Raw genomic sequence first — 19898 nt, 5'->3', positions numbered from 1 at the left:
GGAAATTACCAGTGATTCTTGTCCCAGTTGCAGGCAGCTTCCAAAATACAAGCTGTGAATCACTAGATTCTATACATTAACAGGAATAGTACTAAACATTTTAAGTCCAAAGGGTAATAAATGAATAAAAGTAATAATACAATAACAATAAAATAAATAAAATAAATTAAGTCCAAAGGGTAATTTCTTATTAATGCCATGTTGATGGCTTTATTAGATCATCCAGGTCCATCCTTCAGCTGATGATGATAACATTTCCATTTGATTGCTATAAATTATCTTGGTACTGTTTATAGCTTACTAGAGAGAGACAAAGTGAAGCACAGCCATCAGGTCATCTGATGTCAGCTCCACAAAAAGCTTCTGCTGTTTCTGCCTCTCCTCCCTTTTTTGCCAGGGCTTTTCTCTCAAGAATGTGCTAATGATGGAAAATCAGCTGCCAGATTTGCAAGCTGGACTTGGGCATATTGCTCACAACAAACAGCATCACATTTCTTGGTGCCAACCCTGAGCTTCACCATCTCACCCTTGGTACAAAAAGAATGAGAAAGAGCTTTCAAATTTATTCTGTTCCCCCGTATCTTGCATCTATTGAATGTTTAATTACTGCCTGACAAGGTGCAGTGACAGCAGCCAACAGCAAGGTCATTTTTCTGCTTTTTACTCTTATGCCCTAAGGCTGTGATGGAAATCTAAAAGAACACCTCGTTTTTGTATCTCTGCAACACAAATGTTGGCCTCCAGCTGCAGCCTCATTTATGGAGTGTAAATACCAATGTGGAAGGGTCTCAGCTGAAGAATTGTGCCTGTCCTTTAAAAGCAGCACCTCCACAGAGATGGTTGCCACTGTCATGTGCGTCACAACACTTTCAAAGATGCTAAAAATGAGTTCTAGAAGTGCTTTACTGGAAAATGAGTGGTACTGCTCCACTTTATATAAACAGGTTAAATCAATACTCTGAATTGTGTGCTTTGAATTTCAAGGACAACTTGGTCTTTGCTTCCTGATCTGCTCTTTGAGGCAGCCAAACCTCACAGAAAAGCAAACAGCACAGCCAAACCCTTCTTCATTAACTGAGTTTCTAAGTTATTTTGTCCTTTATAAAAAGCAGTATTTTCTAATGTGCTGTGAATTGATAGAAATGATGGTATATTGCTAAATACAGTATTTTGCTGATCCTAGTGCAGTTAAAATGTTGATTTATGTTTTGCTTGGTTTGTTGAGCCTGCAGAACACTGAGGGGAGCCTTCATGGCATCCTGCAGCTTCCTCATGAGGGTGCTGGAGCGGCAGGGGCTCTTCTGTCCTCTCTGGGGACCAGTGACAGGACCCGAGGGAGCAGCATGAAGGCATGCCAGGGGGTTTAGGCTGGATATTAGGAAAGGGTTCTTCACCCAGAGGGTGTTTGGGCACCAGCACAGGCTGCTCAGGTAAGGGGTGGAGCCCCATCCCTGCCGGGGTGTAACTGTGTGAAGGTGTGGCACCTGGGGACACGGTTTAGCGGTGGCTTTGGCCGTGCGGGGTGAACGCTGGACTCGATGCTCTCAGAGGGCCTTTCTCGCCTCAAAAATGACATGATTTGTGGAACGTCATCCCCTGAGAGCTGCACCTTTTGCACCGGGCTCGCTGCAGCGCCAGCGCCGAGGGGTCTCGGGAACCCCCGCGGTCCCGGCGGCGGACGGAGCGGAGCCGGTCCCGTTATGGGCACAGCTGAGCCTGAGCCGTTCTGAGCGGAGCCGGTCCCGTTATGGGCACAGCTGAGCCTGAGCCGTTCTGAGCGGAGCCGGTCCCGTTATGGGCACAGCTGTGCCTGAGCCGTTCTGAGCGGAGCCGGTCCCGTTATGGGCACAGCTGTGCCTGAGCCGTTCCGGGCGGAGCCGTGTCAGTGCCGTTCCGGGCGGAGCGGTGTCAGTGCCATCCAGGGCGGAGCCGTGTCAGTCCCGTTCCGGGCGGAGCCGAGCCAGTCCCGTTCCGGGCGGAGCCGTGTCAGTCCCGTTCCGGGCGGAGCCGTGTCAGTGCCATCCGGCCGGAGCCGCGCCAGTCCCGTTCCGGGCGGAGCCGAGTCAGTGCCCGTTCCGGGCGGAGCCGTGTCAGTCCCGTCCGGGCGGAGCCGAGTCAGTCCCGTTCCGGGCGGAGCCGAGTCAGTCCCGTTCCGGGCGGAGCCGTGTCAGTCCCGTTCCGGGCGGAGCCGAGTCAGTGCCGTTCCGGGCGGAGCCGTGTCAGTCCCATCCCAAGCGGAGCCGAGTCAGTCCCGCTCCGTGCAGAGCCCAGCCAGTCCCGTTCCGGCGGAGCCTCCGCCCCTCCATGGCCGCCATGGCCGCTCCGCCGCCCGCCGAGCCCCCGGTGCCCCCCGGCCGGCGCCGCCTGTCGCTGCCCGCCGTGGAGCCGCTGCTGTTCCTCGCCACCGTGTCGCTGGGGCTGCAGGGCCCGCTGGCCACCCAGTACCTGTGGGACCGGCTGGGGGCCGAGCACGGCTACAGCGACCGCAACAGCACCGACTCCTCCGGCTGCGGGGACGGCAACGCTACCGCCGACCCCCTGCGGCAGGTGGGGACACGGGGGGATGGGAGAGCCCCGGGGGAGCTCTGGTGTGGATGAAGAGCTCAGGGGGAGAGCCCTGAGAGGAGGCACGGGATGGATGGGGACCGGGGGAAAGGTGGGTCCCGAGGAACGGGAGGCTCAGGGTGAACGGGAGGCACCAGGGGAGCAGGAGAGGAGAGGTGCCCCGGGGAACAGGGAGCCCCAAGGGGAACAGGGAGCTTGAGAGGAGCTGGGAGTCCCTGGAAGCAGAGTCAGGAAGGAATGTGAAGCCCCAAAGGGAGCAGGGAGCCCGGAGGGGAAGGGGAGCGTGATGGAAGCAGGGAGCCCCAGGAGGAGTGGGGAGCCCAGTGGGTGCTGTTGGAGCTCCTCAGCTGCCTGTTTTTCCTGCAGGAGGTGGAAGCTCTGGTGTCCCACTGGAACCTCTACATCAACCTGGGAGGTTTCTTCGTCAGCCTCTTCTCCGTGACTCTCTTCGGCACATGGAGCGACAGCGTGGGCCGGCGCCCGGCGCTCATCCTGCCCACAGCAGGCATGGCCCTGCAGACAGGCATCTACCTGCTGGTCATGTACCTGGAGCTGCACGTCGCCTTCTTCCTCCTGGGACGCATCCTGAGCGGCCTCACGGGCGACTACAACCTGATCCTGGCCGGCTGCTTCTCCTACGTGGCCGACACCAGCGAGCGGCGCGCGCGGACGTTCCGCGTGGCCATCCTGGAGGCGTGCCTGGGCACCGCGGGCATGGTGGCCAGCATTGGCGGTGGCCAGTGGCGCAAGGCCCAGGGCTACATCAACCCCTTCTGGCTGGCCTTTGCTGCCAGCCTTGCTGCCACCCTCTACGCCGCTTTCTTCCTGCGGGAGTCGGTGAAGCAGAAGAAGGCGGCCAAGCTGTTCACGCTCAGGCACTACAAGGCTGTGTTCAGGCTGTACACGGCCCCCGAGCACCCGAGCTCCAGGTGGAAGCTGGCTCTGTACTCCCTGGCTTTCTTTCTGATTGTCACGGTGCATTTTGGAGCCAAGGACATCTATGTGTTGTACGAGCTGGGCTTCCCTCTGTGCTGGGCTTCTGATCTCATCGGGTACGGCTCGGCCGCCAGCTACCTGGCTTACCTGAGCAGCCTGGCGGGGCTGAGGCTGCTGCAGCTCTGCCTTGAGGACACCTGGGTGGCAGAGATAGGATTGATCTCCAACATTGCTGGGCTGGTGGTGATGTCTCTCGCTACCACAACGGCACTGATGTTTACAGGTGATGCTGGAGGCTTAAATCCCTGTTTCTGGTAGTGTGCTTCTCAGGGAGTTCAGGCAAGTGAGGGAGTTCTGCCTCATGCACCAACAAAACTGTTCTGCCTCATACACCAACAAAACTGTGCCTTGCTAAGGGCAGTGTTGGCCAAACACTGAATTTGGAAGCGCATCCATGTAGTTCCTAGAACATTAGGCTTCCCAGAACTGCAGACACAGACTGAAGTGCCTTATGAGATCTAGAAGGGTGAATTGTGTTTAAATATAGCAGGGAGACACTGCCAGCAGCTGCAGGCATTTCTGGGGCTGACTTGGGAGGCTTTACTTTTCAGGTGAGCTTTCCCTAATGTGCTGTGTCTTGCTCACAGGTTATGGAATTCTGTTCCTTTCCATGGCAGCCACTCCAGTCATCAGATCCAAGCTCTCCAAGCTGGTCAGTGAGACAGAACAAGGTAAGGAATTAAGCACTGTGCTTAAGCCAGATCCTGAAACACTTTTTTCTTGGAATATTGAAACCAGACTCTGAGCAGGTTAGGAGCTCCCTGGCTCCTCTGGACTCCTGCACCCCTGCATTCACCCTCAGGCCCAGGGTATTTTATTTTCTTTTCCCCCCAAAATAATTGTCATTCTTTGATTCAGACTTGCTGCATTTCCAACATGAGAACAAAGGAAGAAAAGCAGGAGTAGTTAATTCATCCATTCATGTATTTCCAAAGCTTTTACAAGGAGCAAGAGTTAAAATGGATTATATAACAAGGAGAAAAGAGTCATTCTCCTGACCATAACTTTCCTCTGTAGATCAGTAACAGTGGGGAGAACCAGGTGCTGTTGGAGGGTTGTATCATTGACCACGGTGAAAGATCACGGATAACCCACAGGAGGAGCATATTTGCCTTTTGTCCAGTTCTGTGTTTGGAGGGTTTGCACTTGCTGTGAAACACAGCACAGGAATGTCTCTGGGGCAGACAGGGGGAGGAGGGAATCCAGGTGACAACAATGGAGAGGTGATTTTGCAATGCTCAGGCTTCTCATTTTAGGGCGGCGATGGCACGTACAGCACATTTATGGTGCTAAATCTGCTGCTGTACTTAATGTTTAACAAGTGATAAGAGGTGCCCTGGCCTGGAGCATTTACAATCCAGCTGATATAATGTCCTGGTCATCTCCTGATACAAATCCTGCAGATTGGTGAGGTGGTCATGGCCACAGGCTGGATGTGCCAGGCCAGTCCTGTCCCACACTTGATATTCACACACTTTTCTGATGGCAAGTGCAAACCCTTGGAAAGATTGGCAGAATGCACTCAGGGTGATGTGTTACAGCTGTTTATAGGCAATAACCACCTGCCTATCTCACCGTTAACCTCTTATCTCTTTCCCAGGTGCTCTCTTTGCTTCTGTTGCCTGCGTGGAAGGGCTGTGTTCACTTGTGTCTACAGGAGTGTTCAACTCTCTCTACCCTGCCACCTTGCACTTCATGAGGGGATTCCCATTTCTCTTTGGGGCCATAATCCTCCTTATTCCAGCAGCTATCCTTGGGTAATTTACTTCAAATGTCCAAACTTTGACATGCAATGTCATATGGAAAATACTATTTACTCTATTTACTCTTAGGATAGAAGCTGGCAGTTGTTAAGGCATATTTTCAGTTCTGGTTGTGAGAGGGTGTCTGGTGCTCCAGTAAAAAGAGGTGCAGGTCATTTCCTTTGGAATCTGAATCCTAGGGATAAACCTGCAGCCTGAGTAATGTAGCTGCCAATATTCAAAGTGCTTCAAGGCCTCACAGCAGCCTCAATGGAATCCAAAATCTGGAATTGAATTTGAAAGTTCTTCATGGAAGTGATGGAGCTCTCTCAGCAGTTCCTCTTCCCATAATTTCTTTAGTAATTGAAGCAGAAGTTTTGTTGTGATAGAAAACAAATACCCTGGTAGGTTCTGGGAGAGGGAATGTATTTGAATTTGCAGAAGTGCAGCAGCTCCTGGCAGGGTCATTTTATTTTGTTCCTCTGAAACTTTTAAGACACACTCAATTCAGTGACATCCCCATGTTTCTTTGGAAGCTGAAACTGTTCATTCTTTTCTAGGTGGATACAAATCTGGGATTCAAAACACGACTACAACCACTTCCAAGAGGCTTCCCTGTCCCCCACAAAAGACTGAATTTAACACCAGCACGGCAGTGTCCACCTGGACACTGCACTCCATTCTTCCCTCAAAGGACTGATCAGTGTGGGAGGGACACTCTGCTTGTCCTTACTGACTTTTAAATGCTAAATAATTGGAAATCACAGGAGGAACTTGATTTGGAGCTGTGAATGCTTCCTCAGCGTTGTGTTGGCTCATCTGTCAGAGCAAACCCAAGGGACCCAAGAGCCAATCAAGCTTTTGTGGGCCTTTTGCAAGGCTGCTTCGTGGTTTGGGGTTTGGTGGGGCCAGGAGGCTCTGCCATGCTTTTAGTGGGGAGAGAGGACCGAGTTCTGCTTTAATTGCTGAGCATTTTCCCCTCAGGGAATTCCAGTGTGCAGAGATGAGCTGTTGGTGTGGATGAGGCACAGGCTGAACCAGAGGCACCCAACAGTGTCCTGTGCTCCAAATCATCACATTGCCAGTAAAAACCCAACAAATGTGACATGCTAAACCAGCAAAAATCCTTATGGAGAGGGGTAGTTTAGCACAGGAGTGCTATTGCTGTCCTTACTGACTGAACCAGCTTCAGTTTTGCAAGTCAGAGGTGTCCTAAGATGAGGATCTAATTCATGAAGTGTTGGTAGGAGTGCCAGTGGTATGTCCTGCCTTGTCTGCAGCTCAGCCCAGGATCTCTGAGGTGGTTTTGAGAAGTGGCAGATCATCTGAGAGTACTGCAGGGCCAGTAGAGTAAATCCTGGGTTAGGAGGAACCCACAAAGATCCTTGGAGCAACTCCTGTAGGTGCCTTAATTGACATTTGCCAAAAGCTATGAAGTTAAGGAGAAAATTGTCAGAATTGTTCTCCCCTTACACTGTAGATCTGAGCACCAGTCCTGTGAAATCCCTGCTGTGCTTATCCAGAGCCCTTCCTCAGCAAGCTGGGGACAGGACTAGTGTCTTAAAGATTAATCTTTTTGGTTGTATGTGGCCTAATCTTGTGTTAATGACCTCAGTGCTGCTGCTTGGGATCTGTTGATGCCAGCGAGCAAACCCCATGTCCATGGTACTTAAATTGTTCTTTCCAAAGCATTACCTGTGTTGCTGCAATCCTTTTTTTTCTCTTCAGTGTGCCATAAACCAGCAGTTCTGTGTACACTGCACTGCACATGCTGTTCAGGTACATGCAGTAATGACTTAACTGTTACTTTCAGAATGAATAAAATCTCCATGCTCTTTTATGGTTCATAAAACTCTGGATACCTTGTGCAGTTGTTGATATCGTTTGTCCTTGACTCATTGGCGGTTTCTCTCCATTATTTTACTTCTCAGTCCTTTATTGAAGACTGCAGTAAAGAAGGAGCAGCAGGAATTTATCTGTCTCATGGAGAATGAGTGTGTGAAAGTGGAAAGTCGGGGGAAAATGCAGGTTTGAAACTTGCAAGCAGCCCAAACTTGCTTTTCCTGACCACCAGAGTAAAGCTTGCAGGAGAGCTTTGTCTGAAATCTGTCCTTCAGTGTGCAGAAAATGTGAAAGGCTTTAACCCAGCTTTGTCCCTGTCCATTGGGACTTTGTGGTAAAAGCAGAACTGGGGAGCGGAGAAGCAGGGAGGCTTGAAGAACTTGGTGTTATGCCACTTGCCCCAAGCACTTCTGCCAGGGGAGGTTGGAGTTACAGGTCTGACTGCTGGGCTCAGCCTGGAATTGGCCTCCCTGAGGAACAGGGCATGCTGTGAACGTTGCAGTAGATGTTTGTGGCTGAGATGATTGTGAAGTGAAACCCTCTGCACCCCCTGGGTGCCAATTCAAGCAGCTGCTCAGTGTTGCGCAGGGAGGTGAGACCTGGCTCTGCATGGGGACACATTCAATGGCAGCTATTATGCCTAATTAAAAAAATTAAATCAAAGTTTTTCTAGGCCACCCTCCAAGAGTTGTAACAGTGGAGCCATGGCTGGTGAGAGCAGGCAGAGTCCCTGGGGGTGCAGTGCATCAGTCCATGCAAAGGTGAGTGGGAAGTGAGGGGTTCCTGCAGGAATGGTGCTTGGGAATGTCAGTTCTGCTTTGTGGTGGCAAGGAAAAGCAAGTGTGAAATCTTGCAGGGAGAGAAGCACGTAATACAGACAAAGAGGAAGGGATTTAGAGTAAAAACCAGATTTATTAATAATGCCTGATTGAATAACTTCAAACACTTTTGATGTGGTAGAGCAAAGGAATGAGGGAGGGTGAGGACAGAGGAATTCATTTCCTTGGGTCTGCTCCAGCTGGAAGGGGGTGGGTTTGGGATGCTTTGCCAGAAGCAGGGCAAGTTCATTAAGGTGAAGATAATGATGGGGAAACAGGAGGAGTCACAGTCCAGGCAGCTGGAGCAGGAGATGGGATCTCGTGGCAGGTGAGAATGAGTAAATCTCCACACTGAGTGCTGGGTGAGGAGGCTGATTGCTACAGAGCTCCTGGGAAACAAGACACAATCACTTACCAGATTATTGCAGGGAGGAAAATCCTTAGGACTGTTTGTGTGGGACTCCTTCAGTGGCCATGGAGGCCCTGACATTCAGTTACTGAAGGCTGTTCCCTGAAGCAGCTGACAAGAGGCTTTTATCCTTGGGCAGATTCACCTTTGGGCTCATCTGCTGCCTTCTTGTTATTTATTCTGGAGATTAGATGGATTCTAATTCTGATGAATGCTGGGCAAATATGGCTATTAACCTTTCACTGGAGAGCAAAGATGCCATTAACTGGGAGCTGATAAGAACTGTCCATAAAGCACCAGAATTAACTTTTCTTCTGCCCCTGATATGTTTGTGGATCCAAGCCAAAAGAAGAAAGTGTTTGTGTTCCTGACAGTTAAAGCAGAGCTCCAGGGAGAGCCAGGAGGAGGAGAAGCTGGCTGAGACTCCTTGTTACCTCCTGAAAAGGTTGAGCTCTTCTTGAGCAAGGATAGGAAGAGGAGCCTGTTTGTTTTTCAAGGTGATTCAGCAGCCTGGAGTGTGGAATGCAGGGATTTGTGTCAGGATGCCCATGGTTCCTCACCTGCAGTGTTGGCAGCAGGCACTGATGGTTCTGGAGCATCCTTTGCCAGCCCTTGGCAAAAACTCCACTTTTTCTCAATATTTTAAGGTGAGGAGCTGCAGAAAGCCCAGGTGGGTGTTGAGAAGAGGTTGATAGGAAGAAGCAAGTGCTACTTGAATTGCATCCAGCAGTGAGCAGGGACAGCCCCAGGGAGCTCAGCCAGGGCTGTGGGGGTGTGGTGGTCAGCAGAGAGATTCACCAGCTCCTGCTGAAGGCACAGACCACAGGAGCAGGATAAAATACAGCCACAGTGTGGAATAACTCCACAAGCACAGCAATTAGCATCTTCCCTGCATGGATTTCAAGTTTTCCAGGGTCACAATCCAGCCTCCTGTGCCCTGGAAATACAGACCTGATAAAGGGGTGAAGCTGAGACTTCAGATGGAGGGAAGGAGGGTATTTGAAAAGCACTTTTTGCAGGGATCCTGCAGAAGCTTCACGTGGTCTAACCCCAAATTCCCACTGCCAGAGGTAAGAGCACAAAGTGGTTTTGCAGCACTGGGAGGTGGAAGTCCTTTGAGGGGGGAAGGAGCTCTCGTGATAAAGGGACATTGCTGGGAAAGATAAAGCACTTCAGAAGGCCCCTGTGGGTTATCTTTCCCAAACACAAAGATTTTGTTAGGGCTTAATTTTTACTTGCCCTTTCCTGCTCTCAGTTTCTGACCACAAGGATACTCCTGGGGCACACGGCAGAGCCACACCTTCCTCTCAATTGCTCTTCTCTCCCTTGTGTCCTCTTACGACGGATTCTCAACGCTTCTCCAATTTTCAGTTCTCCAAAGGTTCTCCCTCTTTGGACGTGTTTCTGGGGGAAGCTGCAGCTGCCTGTGGGGGTCTGGATGGTGCCAGTCTCCCTCACACCCCACAGGAGGACATGGAAGACACATAATCCATCCCAGAGTCCAGCTTGGCTTGGCTCCCCAGGCACTGAGGGAGTGCTGGGACCAGGGGCTTGTATTGGGAGGGAGTAAGAGCCACAGGATTTCTCTCAGAGATAGGAAAAAAGTCAGGAGGGATAAATTTGGACCCCCACAAAAAAAAGGGGTCACCTGTGAGTCTCTGAGGCTGCTGTGCTGGTTCTAGCTCTGCCCCAGGGAGTGCAGGCAGTCCAGCCCATTCTCTGAGCCAGCTGAGGAGTCCCGCGAGGAGCGGCCCTGGAGGAAGCGGATGATTTTATCAATCGTGGCCTCCTGGTACTCGTGGGACCACCTGAATCAAAGGGGAAAAAATGTGCTGTTTACTTTTTCTGCTGTGTGTGGGGTGCCACAAGATAGCTCAGTTCATTTGGGCCAGCCAGAGACCCCTTTCCTCCACCCCAGCTCTCCAGGAGTTCCCATGGGTGCTGCAGAATGCCCTGCCAGGTTGCACAAAGGGAAAGCAGGGGGGAAAGAAACCCAGGTGAGCTGTAAAACCTGCCAGCATCACTGAGGATGTGTGTCCTCCCAGCAGTGTCCCCTGTGTCACCCAAAGGAGCCCCAGCACAACAGCAGCAGCAGGGATGTGGTGGGAACCTTTGCTCCCTGCAAGCTCTGGAGCACCTGGAGTGACTCAGTGTCCCTTTGACCTGTTCTGCCACCCTCATCTGTTTGTCCCAATGTCCTTGGGCTCTTTGCTGCTCCTTATGCAAGCTGTTCTCCCCAGGTGTCAAGGAACCCCATGGCACAGGTGGCTTTTACTTACATGATACCATTGAATTTCAGGACAGCCCTCATGTCCTTGGGAAGTGTTTCTGGGTCTGGCCACTCAAAGTGGTCTGTAACAGGTACAATGTTCTTCCCAGAGTTCAGGGCTGTCACAATCTCCTGCAGGAACAGAACATGCAGGTGCTCGTGGCCTGTATTAGCCCCTCACCAACTCTCTCCCACCAGAGGTCCCACCTGGTGGCATCTCTTACCTTGTGTACCCAGTCCTTGCACTCGGGGTCCTCCATGCATTTATCCAGTGCGTTTGGTGAGAGCACCAGCACAAAATTCCGGGCACTCAGGACACTCTGGATCAGCTTGTCTTCAAACTTCCCTGCCTCCAGCTTCTCCACATCAATGAACACACTGAAGCCGTGGAGCTGCAGGTGCACCTTCAGCAGGCTGGTGGCAAGAGGGGACAGCACCATGAGGAGAGGTTTCATTTGCTGTCTCAGCACGTTGGCTGAGACACGGTGAGACAGAGGAGCAGGGAATGAGGTGCCAGCTCCAGCCCCAGCTGTCTGGGCATGTGCAGAGAACACGAGGATCTGGCATTGACTCCATGCTGTGATCCCCTACAGCCATAGGAGCATGAGGAAAAGGCCACTCAGTGCCAAAGTGGTATTGGAGCAAGGCAACCCCCAGCCAGGGAATAATATGCATTGACTCCAGTGATTTCAGAAAGCTGAACAATTGCTATATTAAGTTATACTATATTATACTACATACTACACTAATACTGTAAAATACTAAAGAAAAACCCATGACCCCTTACAGACAGTCACGACACAGCTTTGGCCAAATTGGTCAATCAATCAAAACAACCATCACCAGAGTCTAATTAACAAATCCCTTTTGGTAAAACAATCTCCATAACACATTCCACATGTGCTAAACAACAGGAGCAGCAAGTAGAGATAAGAATTGTTTTCTTCTTTGCCTGAGCTTTCTCACAGACTTTCCCCAGGAGAAATCCTGGGAAGGTTGTGCCTGCTGCTCTCTGTGAAGAGAGCTGTGGCCACAAAGTGGCGGTGACAGGACTGGGAATTGGCCTGTCCACGGTGCAGCTCTTCACATGTGCTGTCCCCATTTCCTCTGCAGCTTTTGGCAGCCTCTCCCTCCTCCCCATTCCCCACTTTTCCCACAGCTGACCACCCACCTTCCCCAGGGCCTCTCCGTTCCCTGCAGGGCTCACCTGGCCAGCTGCGAGCCGGTGCTCCTGCGGTAGCTGATGAACACGTCAGTCCCGTTGGTCGTGGTTTGCAGCGTGATGGGCGAGTGCAGCGTCTCTAGACAGCACAAAACCACCACCAGAAGTTACAAACCAGCAGCTTGGTGAGTTGTGATTTCAGGGTTTACCTCGGAAACCCGGGTCCCTCCCCTGAAGATTCCCTCCCAGGTGTGTCAATCACCTTGCCTTTCCCCTCCCTGACCCCTCCCAGCACTGTCTGTCAGTCCTGGCATTCCAGAAGGCGTGGAGTGATTGGGAGATCCAAAGGATGTCCTCTACCCCTGGGGGGCATTGGGCCATTCAGGTGTCCTTTGTCCCTTGAGACCTCCCCTCCTGTACCTGCTTGGTGGCTCCCTATCCCTTCCCTGCTCCTCTCCCTGGGGTTAAAAGGAACAGCAACCACGGGCTCAGGGAGTTCTGTTGGAGCTGGTGCTGCATTCAGAGGCCTGAGGGCCAGAATAAAGCTCTGGATCCAAACCCTTCATCAGAACCGACTCCTTTCCTTCACCATGGCCTTAAAGCTTCTCCACAGAGGGAAACCTGAGGAGCAGCCCCTGTTATGGGGGAAAGCTCCATCCCATCACCACCAGAGCTCCTGCAAGCCTGGATTTGGTTCCACATGCCCAGCTGCAGCACCCAGCCAGGCAAAAGTGTCTGTGGGGTGAAACACCACACACCCAGGCAGCCAAAAGTGTCTGTGGGGTGAAACACCACAGTTGCTGCAATTTGATTCAGCACCATGGGCCAGACAAGCCAAGGCACATCCCGTCCGCTATATTGGTAATACTCTCTTGGAATAATTACCAATATAGCCAGACGAGACATGCCTGAGCTTGTCTAGCCCTTGCTGCTTGACCAAATAGTGGCAACTGTAGTGTTTTCACCCCAGAGCCACTTTTGGCCAGCTGGATGTTGCAGCTGGGCACTTAGAAGCAAGTCTGGGCATGCAAGAGCTCTGGTGGCTGCAGAATGGACCCCATAAAAGGGCCTGCTCCTTGAGTTTCCCTCTGGCAGAGCAGCTTTAAGGCAGTGGTGAAAGAAAAGAGTCAGTTCTGATGGAGGGTTTGGATCCAGAGCTTTATTCTAGCCCACAGGCCTCTGAATTCAGCACCAGCTCCAACAGAACTCTCGACCACGTGGTTTGCTTGCCCTGTTACCTGTAAGAGAAGAAGAGAGAAAGAACACAAAGACCACCAACCAAGCACAAGGGACAAAACACACCTGAATGGCCCAATGTCCCCCCTGGGGTAAGAGGCATCTTTTGAATCTGTTTAATCACTCCACGCCCTTCTAGAACGCCAAGACTGACAGACAATACTCACCAAGGAGCAAGAGAACAGAGAGAAAGAAGTGACTGACACACCTAGCAGAGAATCATCACAAGAAGAACCAAGTTTCTGAAGTGAATCCTAAAATCACAACATTGCTCCAACAGCAGCTCATCCCAAACACCCCTCCAGCCCTGTTCCCTGCCGGGCGGGCGCACCCCTGGCTGCGGTGAGGATGCGGACGCGGTGGAAGCCGGTGTGGATGTGGCAGTCCTCCTGCAGCTGCTGCTCCGTCACGCGGTGCAGGAAGTTGCGGTCGATGCCGCAGGTGAGCAGGTTGTAGGTGTACTGCCGGAATTTGGGCTCGATGCCCCCCAGCCAGTCGGCCAGGTTGCTGCGGTCACAGGTGGAGTAGTTGGCGAAGGTCTTGAGCTCCGTCAGCTCCCGGAAAAACCTGGTTGGAGGGACAAGTGGAGCAGTGTAGCCATGATATTTTCTGAAAAATCCTTTCCTTAGGATTTTTTCTCCTGAGGAGCTGAGAGGCCTCAGGAACAAAATGTGAACAATGGTTATCTGCTGCTGTGGAATGCAACAGGTGCATCTGGGATTGGTCTCATGGGGTTGTTTCTAATTAATGGCCAATCACAGCCCAGCTGTCTGGACTGTCTCGGTCAGTCACAAGCCTTTGTTATCATTCTTTTTCTATTCTTAGCTAGCCTTCTGATGAAATCCTTTCTTCTATTCTTTTAGTATAGTTTTAATAATAATATATTTAATAATATAGATTTAATAATATATATTGTTAAATCTATATTATTAAATATAAATATATTAAATATAAATATATATTAAATATATATTAATAAATATAGATTTAATAATAATATATGTCATGAAATAATAAATCAAGCCTTCTGAAACATGGAGTCAACATTCTCATCTCTTCCCTCATCCTAAGACCCCTGCGAACACCATCACAGAGCAGCACTTAGAGACACGTGGTACCACTATGGGATTTTTGAAGGAGTTTAGAATGAGTTAGAGACGGGACCTCTGAGTTGTTTTAGGGGATATGGTTTGTTTTTCTTATTTTCTGCATAGGCAGGAAGGGTGAGTTCGGCTCACATCTTTACTGCATGGTTCAGGAGGTCAGAAGACTTGCAGTTACAAGACTTTTTAAGGATTTATGGACCAATAAAACACTGCTAACAAGGATATTTATGCTTTTAACTTAATCCTTAATCCTTAACTCAATCCTCCTATTTTGTCTTATGGACTCATGCTACAATGTAAGTTTTCTTAACCAACTATGTTATAACACACAAACCTACAGTACTACATTCTAAAAATCTTGTTTACCTTTGTAACTACTTTTGTTTTTTCTGTATCTTAAACTCTAAAACTTTAAACTTTCCTCTTCTTAACTTCACATGTCTCTAGTTTAAACTATAAATACACATTCTTACTTCTAGCATCTAAGTTTGGAAGCTTTTTCCAAAGTCGCAAGTCAAATCCTATGTTTAATTCTTTGGCTTACAGGCCCAAAGTTCTGAGAGTTCCCTGCATTTCGGATTCCAACATTTTACCTGCTCAGGAGGGAGTGCAGCTCCATGCTGGGGTGAAGGATGAGCTCCAGGAAGAGGAAACAGAGGAACAGCTGCACGGGAGTGCTGGTCCTCTGTACACTGAGGTGTGAGGAGCTCAGCTAAGGGTAAGTTCCCATCTTTCTGCGTAACTTGCATGATCCCACCTGCCCTGTGCCATAGGTGGTCTTTCCCCCACCCACACCTCTGCTGTGCAGTGGTCCCATTACAGAAATCTCTCTGTGACTGCAAAAAGTTCAGTGGAAAAGCCCTGGCAGTCCAGGTTTTGCATTTGGAGGATCTCCGTTCCTGTTTTTGCAGGAAGGGAAAGGCAGAGACCTTGTCCCTGCTCTGCCACTGTGGTGGTGGCCCCGAGGCAGTCTCCAGTGTGCCCTGGTGGTGGCCCTACCTTTTCCGAGTGATGCTGGAGTCCATCCCCAAATCCTTCTGCAGCTCCTCCTCTGTCAGCCTCAGGAGAATGTCCCCATCCACCTGGTGATCCTGCCAAGAGAAACCCAGGCTGGAAAGGTCCCAGGAAAAGCTGGGTGAGATGCTTGCACCTCTGCTGTGAGATGGGGCAGAAATGTCCCTCCCCATGTGTCCCTCCCCCAGCACAGAGCCCTACCAGGAATCTCTGGCAGTATTTGTTGAATCCAATCTGCTGCAGCCACGTCTGCACCTCGCAGGATTTCCAGTTGGGAACCGTGGGTAGGATGCGCCGAGGAACCTCCTCCCCTATCAGGCGCAGCACCTTTTTGGCCAGGGAGGAGGTGGTGCTGCTGGTGGAGTAGCACACAATCCTCTTCAGGCTCTGCGTAGCCCCAATCTCACTGAAAATCTGGGGACACAAAGGGAGGAGACGTCACTTTGTCTCCCCTCATCCTCTTCCCTGTTGTTCCAGACGAAGGAAGGAATGATAAATCTGACTCCATGTTCTTAGAAGGCTAATTTATTATTTTATGTTACTATATTATATTAAAGAATACTAAACTAAAACTATACCAAACTATACTAAAGAATACAGAAAGGATACTTACAGGATACTTAAACTATACTAAAGAATACAGAAGTGATACTAAATGATACTAATTAAGACTCATGACTCTTTCCAGAGCCCCGACCCAGCTTGACTGTAATTGGCCAATGAGTCAAAACAATTCACATGAAACCAATGAAACAACCACCTGCTGGATAAACAACCACATTCCAAAGTAGCAAAATACAGGAGAAGCAAATGAGATAAATATTGTTTTCCTTTTTCTCTGAGGCGTCTCAGCTTCCCAGGAGAAGAATCCTGGGCAAAAGGATTTTTCCAGAAAATACGACTGCCACGCTTCCCAACAAGCTGTGCTGGGCCGGGTGAGGACCAAAACACACCAAGACGCAACTGTGCCACCCCTTCCCTTTGTCATCACCCTCCTCCAGGCCAACCTACCCTTTACCTGTGTTTTCTTCTGCCTGGCTTTGATGGCAGCCTCGGTGCACAGGTAGAAGGCGGCGATGCACTGAGCCTCCAGCCTGGAGCTGTCCAGCAGGGGCACCAGGCGCTGCAGGTCCTGCGCTGTCCTCCCCTGGATGTTGTCACTGCTGCCCAGCATCTGGCAGGCAAACTGCTCGGGGTCCAGCGAGGCGATGAAGGGCTCCACCAGAGCCAGCGTCCCCGAGCGCTCCACCTCCTTCTCAATCTCCTTGTTGGTGGCCAGCACCGTGATGGCCAGGCAGGCGTGCAGCCGGATCAGCTCGTCATCTTTGGAGAAGGCCAGGGGGAAGAGCCACTCTGCTGCCTTTTTCTCAATCATCAGGCGCTGGTTGGCCTGGCCCCCGTACATGGCACAGTTGGCCAAGGCCATGGCGCAGTGGCGCAGCACGGCGGGGTCCGTCCAGCGGCACCAGTACAGGATGGTGTCCAGGCCTCCGTCCGAGATGAGCTGGAAGCAGGTCTCCTCTGTGTGCTTGAACATGTGCTCCAGGATCCCAGAGAGGCTCTGGGCCAGCTGGGGGATGTCCCTCTCCTTGGCTAAGTTCAGGATCACGCCCAGACCGATCCGAGCAATGCGGTCCCTGTGGGGAGGAGATGGGGAGGAGGGCAGGTGGATGTGCAAGGGGTGACAGCAGTGACTGGTGTGGCCCATGCCTTGGTGACATTTATCCCAGGACAGGCATTTATCCCATTGCCAGATATGCAGTGCAGCAAGGTGCAGCAGGCTGGTGTTGGAGGAATCTCTGTGGGTCTGATGGAAGAATTTGTGATGGGGTGCACATCCCACCTACCCTCACTGGATGCTCTCATGCTTGAGGTAGGATCTTCATAGCAATTAACAGGCAGGATGGGTTAATGCCAGACTAGAAATGGATCTGCTGGGCCAGCATTGCTGTGGTGTGGAGCTGTTTTGTGTTTGGGAGTGAAACTTGTTTGTCCCCTAAGCACTGCTGTCAGGGCTGTCAGGACAGGGCTTCCACACCTGGATGAGCAGCCAAGCAGCCCCATCCAGGCCCCCAAGTGGGGCACAGGGGTTTGTCTGTCCTGGGATGGCAGCTGGAGGGAAGCTCTTTATTTCCTCCCCCTGCACTCTTCTGGAAGAGAACAGCAAGAGCCTGGGGTAGGTGGGCAAGGGCCATGAGCTGCTGCTTGGCCATGGCTGGTTTTGGAAGGCCTGTGCTTAAAATGACACCTGAATGAGACTGTGCCTTGAAAATGCAGTGGGAAGGGAAAACCAGGGTCATAGAATGATTTGGGTTGGAAAGGACCCAAAACTGGAAAACTTATTCAGGTCCACTTTCCACCAGCCCAGGCTGCTCCAAGCCCTGTCCAACCTGGCCTTGGACACTTTCAGGGATGGAGCAGCCACTGCTTCTCTGGGCACCCTGTGCCAGGGCCTCACCACCCTCTGAGATGAGCTCTTGGCTGTGCTCCCATGAGTTTCCTGGGGCGAGTGGCAGCTCCATTCCTGCCCTCAGCCGTGGCCATTTGGTGCCTCTGTGCTGGAGCTGCTCTGTCAGGGAGGCAGCACTGGCACTGGTGCCCCACGCCCTGCTGCTCAGGAGGGCAGTGGCACACTCATGGTGGGGTGATGGCACTCCAGCCTCTGTGCTGGCAGGCAGGAAGAACATTTCTGGGAAGCCTGTGACCCACAGGGCTCTCACTGACCTTGGGGTGGGTTTGACAGGAAATGTTGTGGAGAGCCCTGGGGAAAAAAAATTAAATAAATAAACCCTCAGCCTGGGTCTGGCTGTGAGCCCAGACTCAGCCATGGAGCTGGATGACAAACACAGGTCCCTGACTCCCTGCAGCTGCAGATGGAGCCAGGACCTGTCCAGCTCCCAGCTCAACACCTCTGCTGCTAGGCACAGAGTGGGAGAGTTCTGCAAGAGAGAGGTTGGGCCCAAAGGGGAGCCCCACACCTCCCTGCCATGGCTCAGGAGCTGTGGGAAGCGAGGGGCTGGAATGCCATGGCTGCTTCAAGAGCCAAGAGCATGAACTGCTCCTGGAGCAGAAACAACAACTCCAGCAAATGCTTTCTCTTGCTAAGGAGCTGAGTGCTGAATGCAGACCATGCCAGTGATGCTTCCTGGGATTAAATTCCACCCTAATGGGCTTTCCTGATTTAGCTGCTGCTTATTTTTGCCTGCCAGTGCATGAAGTGAGGCCCAGGCTGTGAGTCCACAGCCTTGCAGCAAGAGACATCCCCCAGGAAACCAGAGCAACACTTTGGCCAGGCTCCCTCCACATCCTTTCCAGAGCCCTGGCTGGGCTGGGTTAGGGTGCTCTGAGGGAGAGCAGAGCTGTCAGAGTGCATTTGGGGTGTTGGAAGGGTGAGCTGTGTGTGGGTGCTGTGAGTGGGATGTGTCAGGTGTGCACATGCACCTTTGTACACACACACACACCATGCCCATGCTCTGACAGAGACATCCCAGCACCTCTCACCTGTCCTGGGCAGCAGCACACACACCTGAACGTGGGGCTGAGGGCTGCTGACCAGCTGAGCCCTCCTTATGGCTTCATCCCAGCCCTGGTCAGCAGCAGGGAGGCTCTGGGGAGTGGCTTTGTCCTCCTTGTGCTGCAGTTATGGCTAAAGGAGAGTCACACCTTGTCCTTTGGGTCGGATGCTCTGAGCCAGCCAAACTGACTCAGCTCAACTTGGCTGAGGGGGGTCAGGAGGACACCCCAGTCCTCACCAGCATCCCTGGGCTGGGGCTGGTCCTCCTCCCCCAAACTGTAGGGATCCAAGGGGAGTTTGTGCAACTGAGAGCACCCACAGCAGGGAAATTGGGGGTGTGAGGATGGGTGAAGGTAGGTCAAGGCCAGGTTGGATTGATTTGAAGCAACCTGGTCTGTGGAAGGGGTCCCTGCCCATTGCAGGGGGTTGAGATGAGGGGGTCCCTTTGAACCCACCATGTTCTGGGGCTGGCAGGGCTGTGTCCAGCAGGGTGAGGCTGAGGGGCTCTTTGCAGACTCACCTGTTTTCCGCCACCAGGATCTGCTCCAGGAGTTTCCCTGCCTGGCACTTGGTCTCCAGCTCGGCGGTGTAGAGCAGGTTGAGCAGCAGGTCCAGGCCCCCCTCGAGGCGGATCACATCGCACAGCACCTTGGCCACGTCCCTCCCCACGGCGGGCATCCCCCAGGCCTCCTCCACCAGCCGGAACACCTCGGACAGAGCGGCCCGCAGCCCCTGGGCCGTGTCCGCCCGCGTGGCGTGGCCGATGGCCCTGCGGAGCACGGGCAGGACCCGCTCCAGCGCCTCCCGCACCTCGCCGCCCACCCCGGGGGAGACCCCGCCGCTGCCCCCGCCCGCCCGGCTCGCACACCCGGGCACCGCCAGCAGCTCCGCGCTCGCCATGGCCAGGGACCGGCCCAGCGTGTGCAGCGACAGCAGCAGGGCGAGCATCGGCGGCGGCTACCGCGGCATGCCCGGCCCCGCGCCCGCGGGGAGCCCCCGCTGCTGCCGGGACACGGGAGGGGCGATGCGGTGCCCCCGCTGCCCCCGCTGCCCGGCCGGGATGCGGAGCTGGGAGCGGAGCGGGATCCGCCTTCCCCGAGCCGGGCTCAGCATCCCGGTCCCCGGGGCTGATGTCACCGGGCGCAGGCGCCGCCTCTCTCCGAGGAGGGGCTCGGTGCTGGCGGCTGCAGCCCCCTCCCGCCGCTGAGCCCCCCGGAGCCCTCCT

The 19898-nt window shown here is 52.5% G+C and overlaps 2 protein-coding genes across 2 annotated transcripts; one reads left to right on the top strand and one right to left on the bottom strand.

Annotated features, from left to right (window-relative positions):
- The first annotated feature begins 2262 nt into the window (after nucleotides 1–2262).
- Nucleotides 2263–7274, top strand: SLC46A1 (solute carrier family 46 member 1). The gene is made up of 5 exons (XM_036394904.2): nucleotides 2263–2547; nucleotides 2932–3784; nucleotides 4149–4232; nucleotides 5162–5318; nucleotides 5864–7274. Exons 1-5 carry the CDS (start codon nucleotides 2305–2307, stop codon nucleotides 5937–5939), a joined length of 1413 nt encoding a protein of 470 aa, XP_036250797.2. The 5' UTR covers nucleotides 2263–2304; the 3' UTR covers nucleotides 5940–7274.
- Nucleotides 7275–8037: 763 nt separating this feature from the next.
- SARM1 (sterile alpha and TIR motif containing 1) lies at nucleotides 8038–19781 on the bottom strand. Its single transcript, XM_036395031.1, has 9 exons — nucleotides 19194–19781; nucleotides 16178–16796; nucleotides 15361–15573; nucleotides 15145–15236; nucleotides 13371–13606; nucleotides 11849–11942; nucleotides 10866–11055; nucleotides 10652–10773; nucleotides 8038–10180 (listed from the first exon to the last, which is right to left on the bottom strand). The coding sequence occupies exons 1-9, from the start codon at nucleotides 19619–19621 to the stop codon at nucleotides 10051–10053; spliced, it is 2124 nt and encodes a 707-aa protein (XP_036250924.1). The 5' UTR covers nucleotides 19622–19781; the 3' UTR covers nucleotides 8038–10050.
- Between the last annotated feature and the right edge of the window lie 117 nt (nucleotides 19782–19898).

The sequence above is a fragment of the Molothrus ater genome, chromosome 21 (assembly GCF_012460135.2).
Source record: "Molothrus ater isolate BHLD 08-10-18 breed brown headed cowbird chromosome 21, BPBGC_Mater_1.1, whole genome shotgun sequence".
NCBI classification, from domain to species: domain Eukaryota; kingdom Metazoa; phylum Chordata; class Aves; order Passeriformes; family Icteridae; genus Molothrus; species Molothrus ater.
This window is presented reverse-complemented; position numbering and strand designations above follow the sequence as displayed.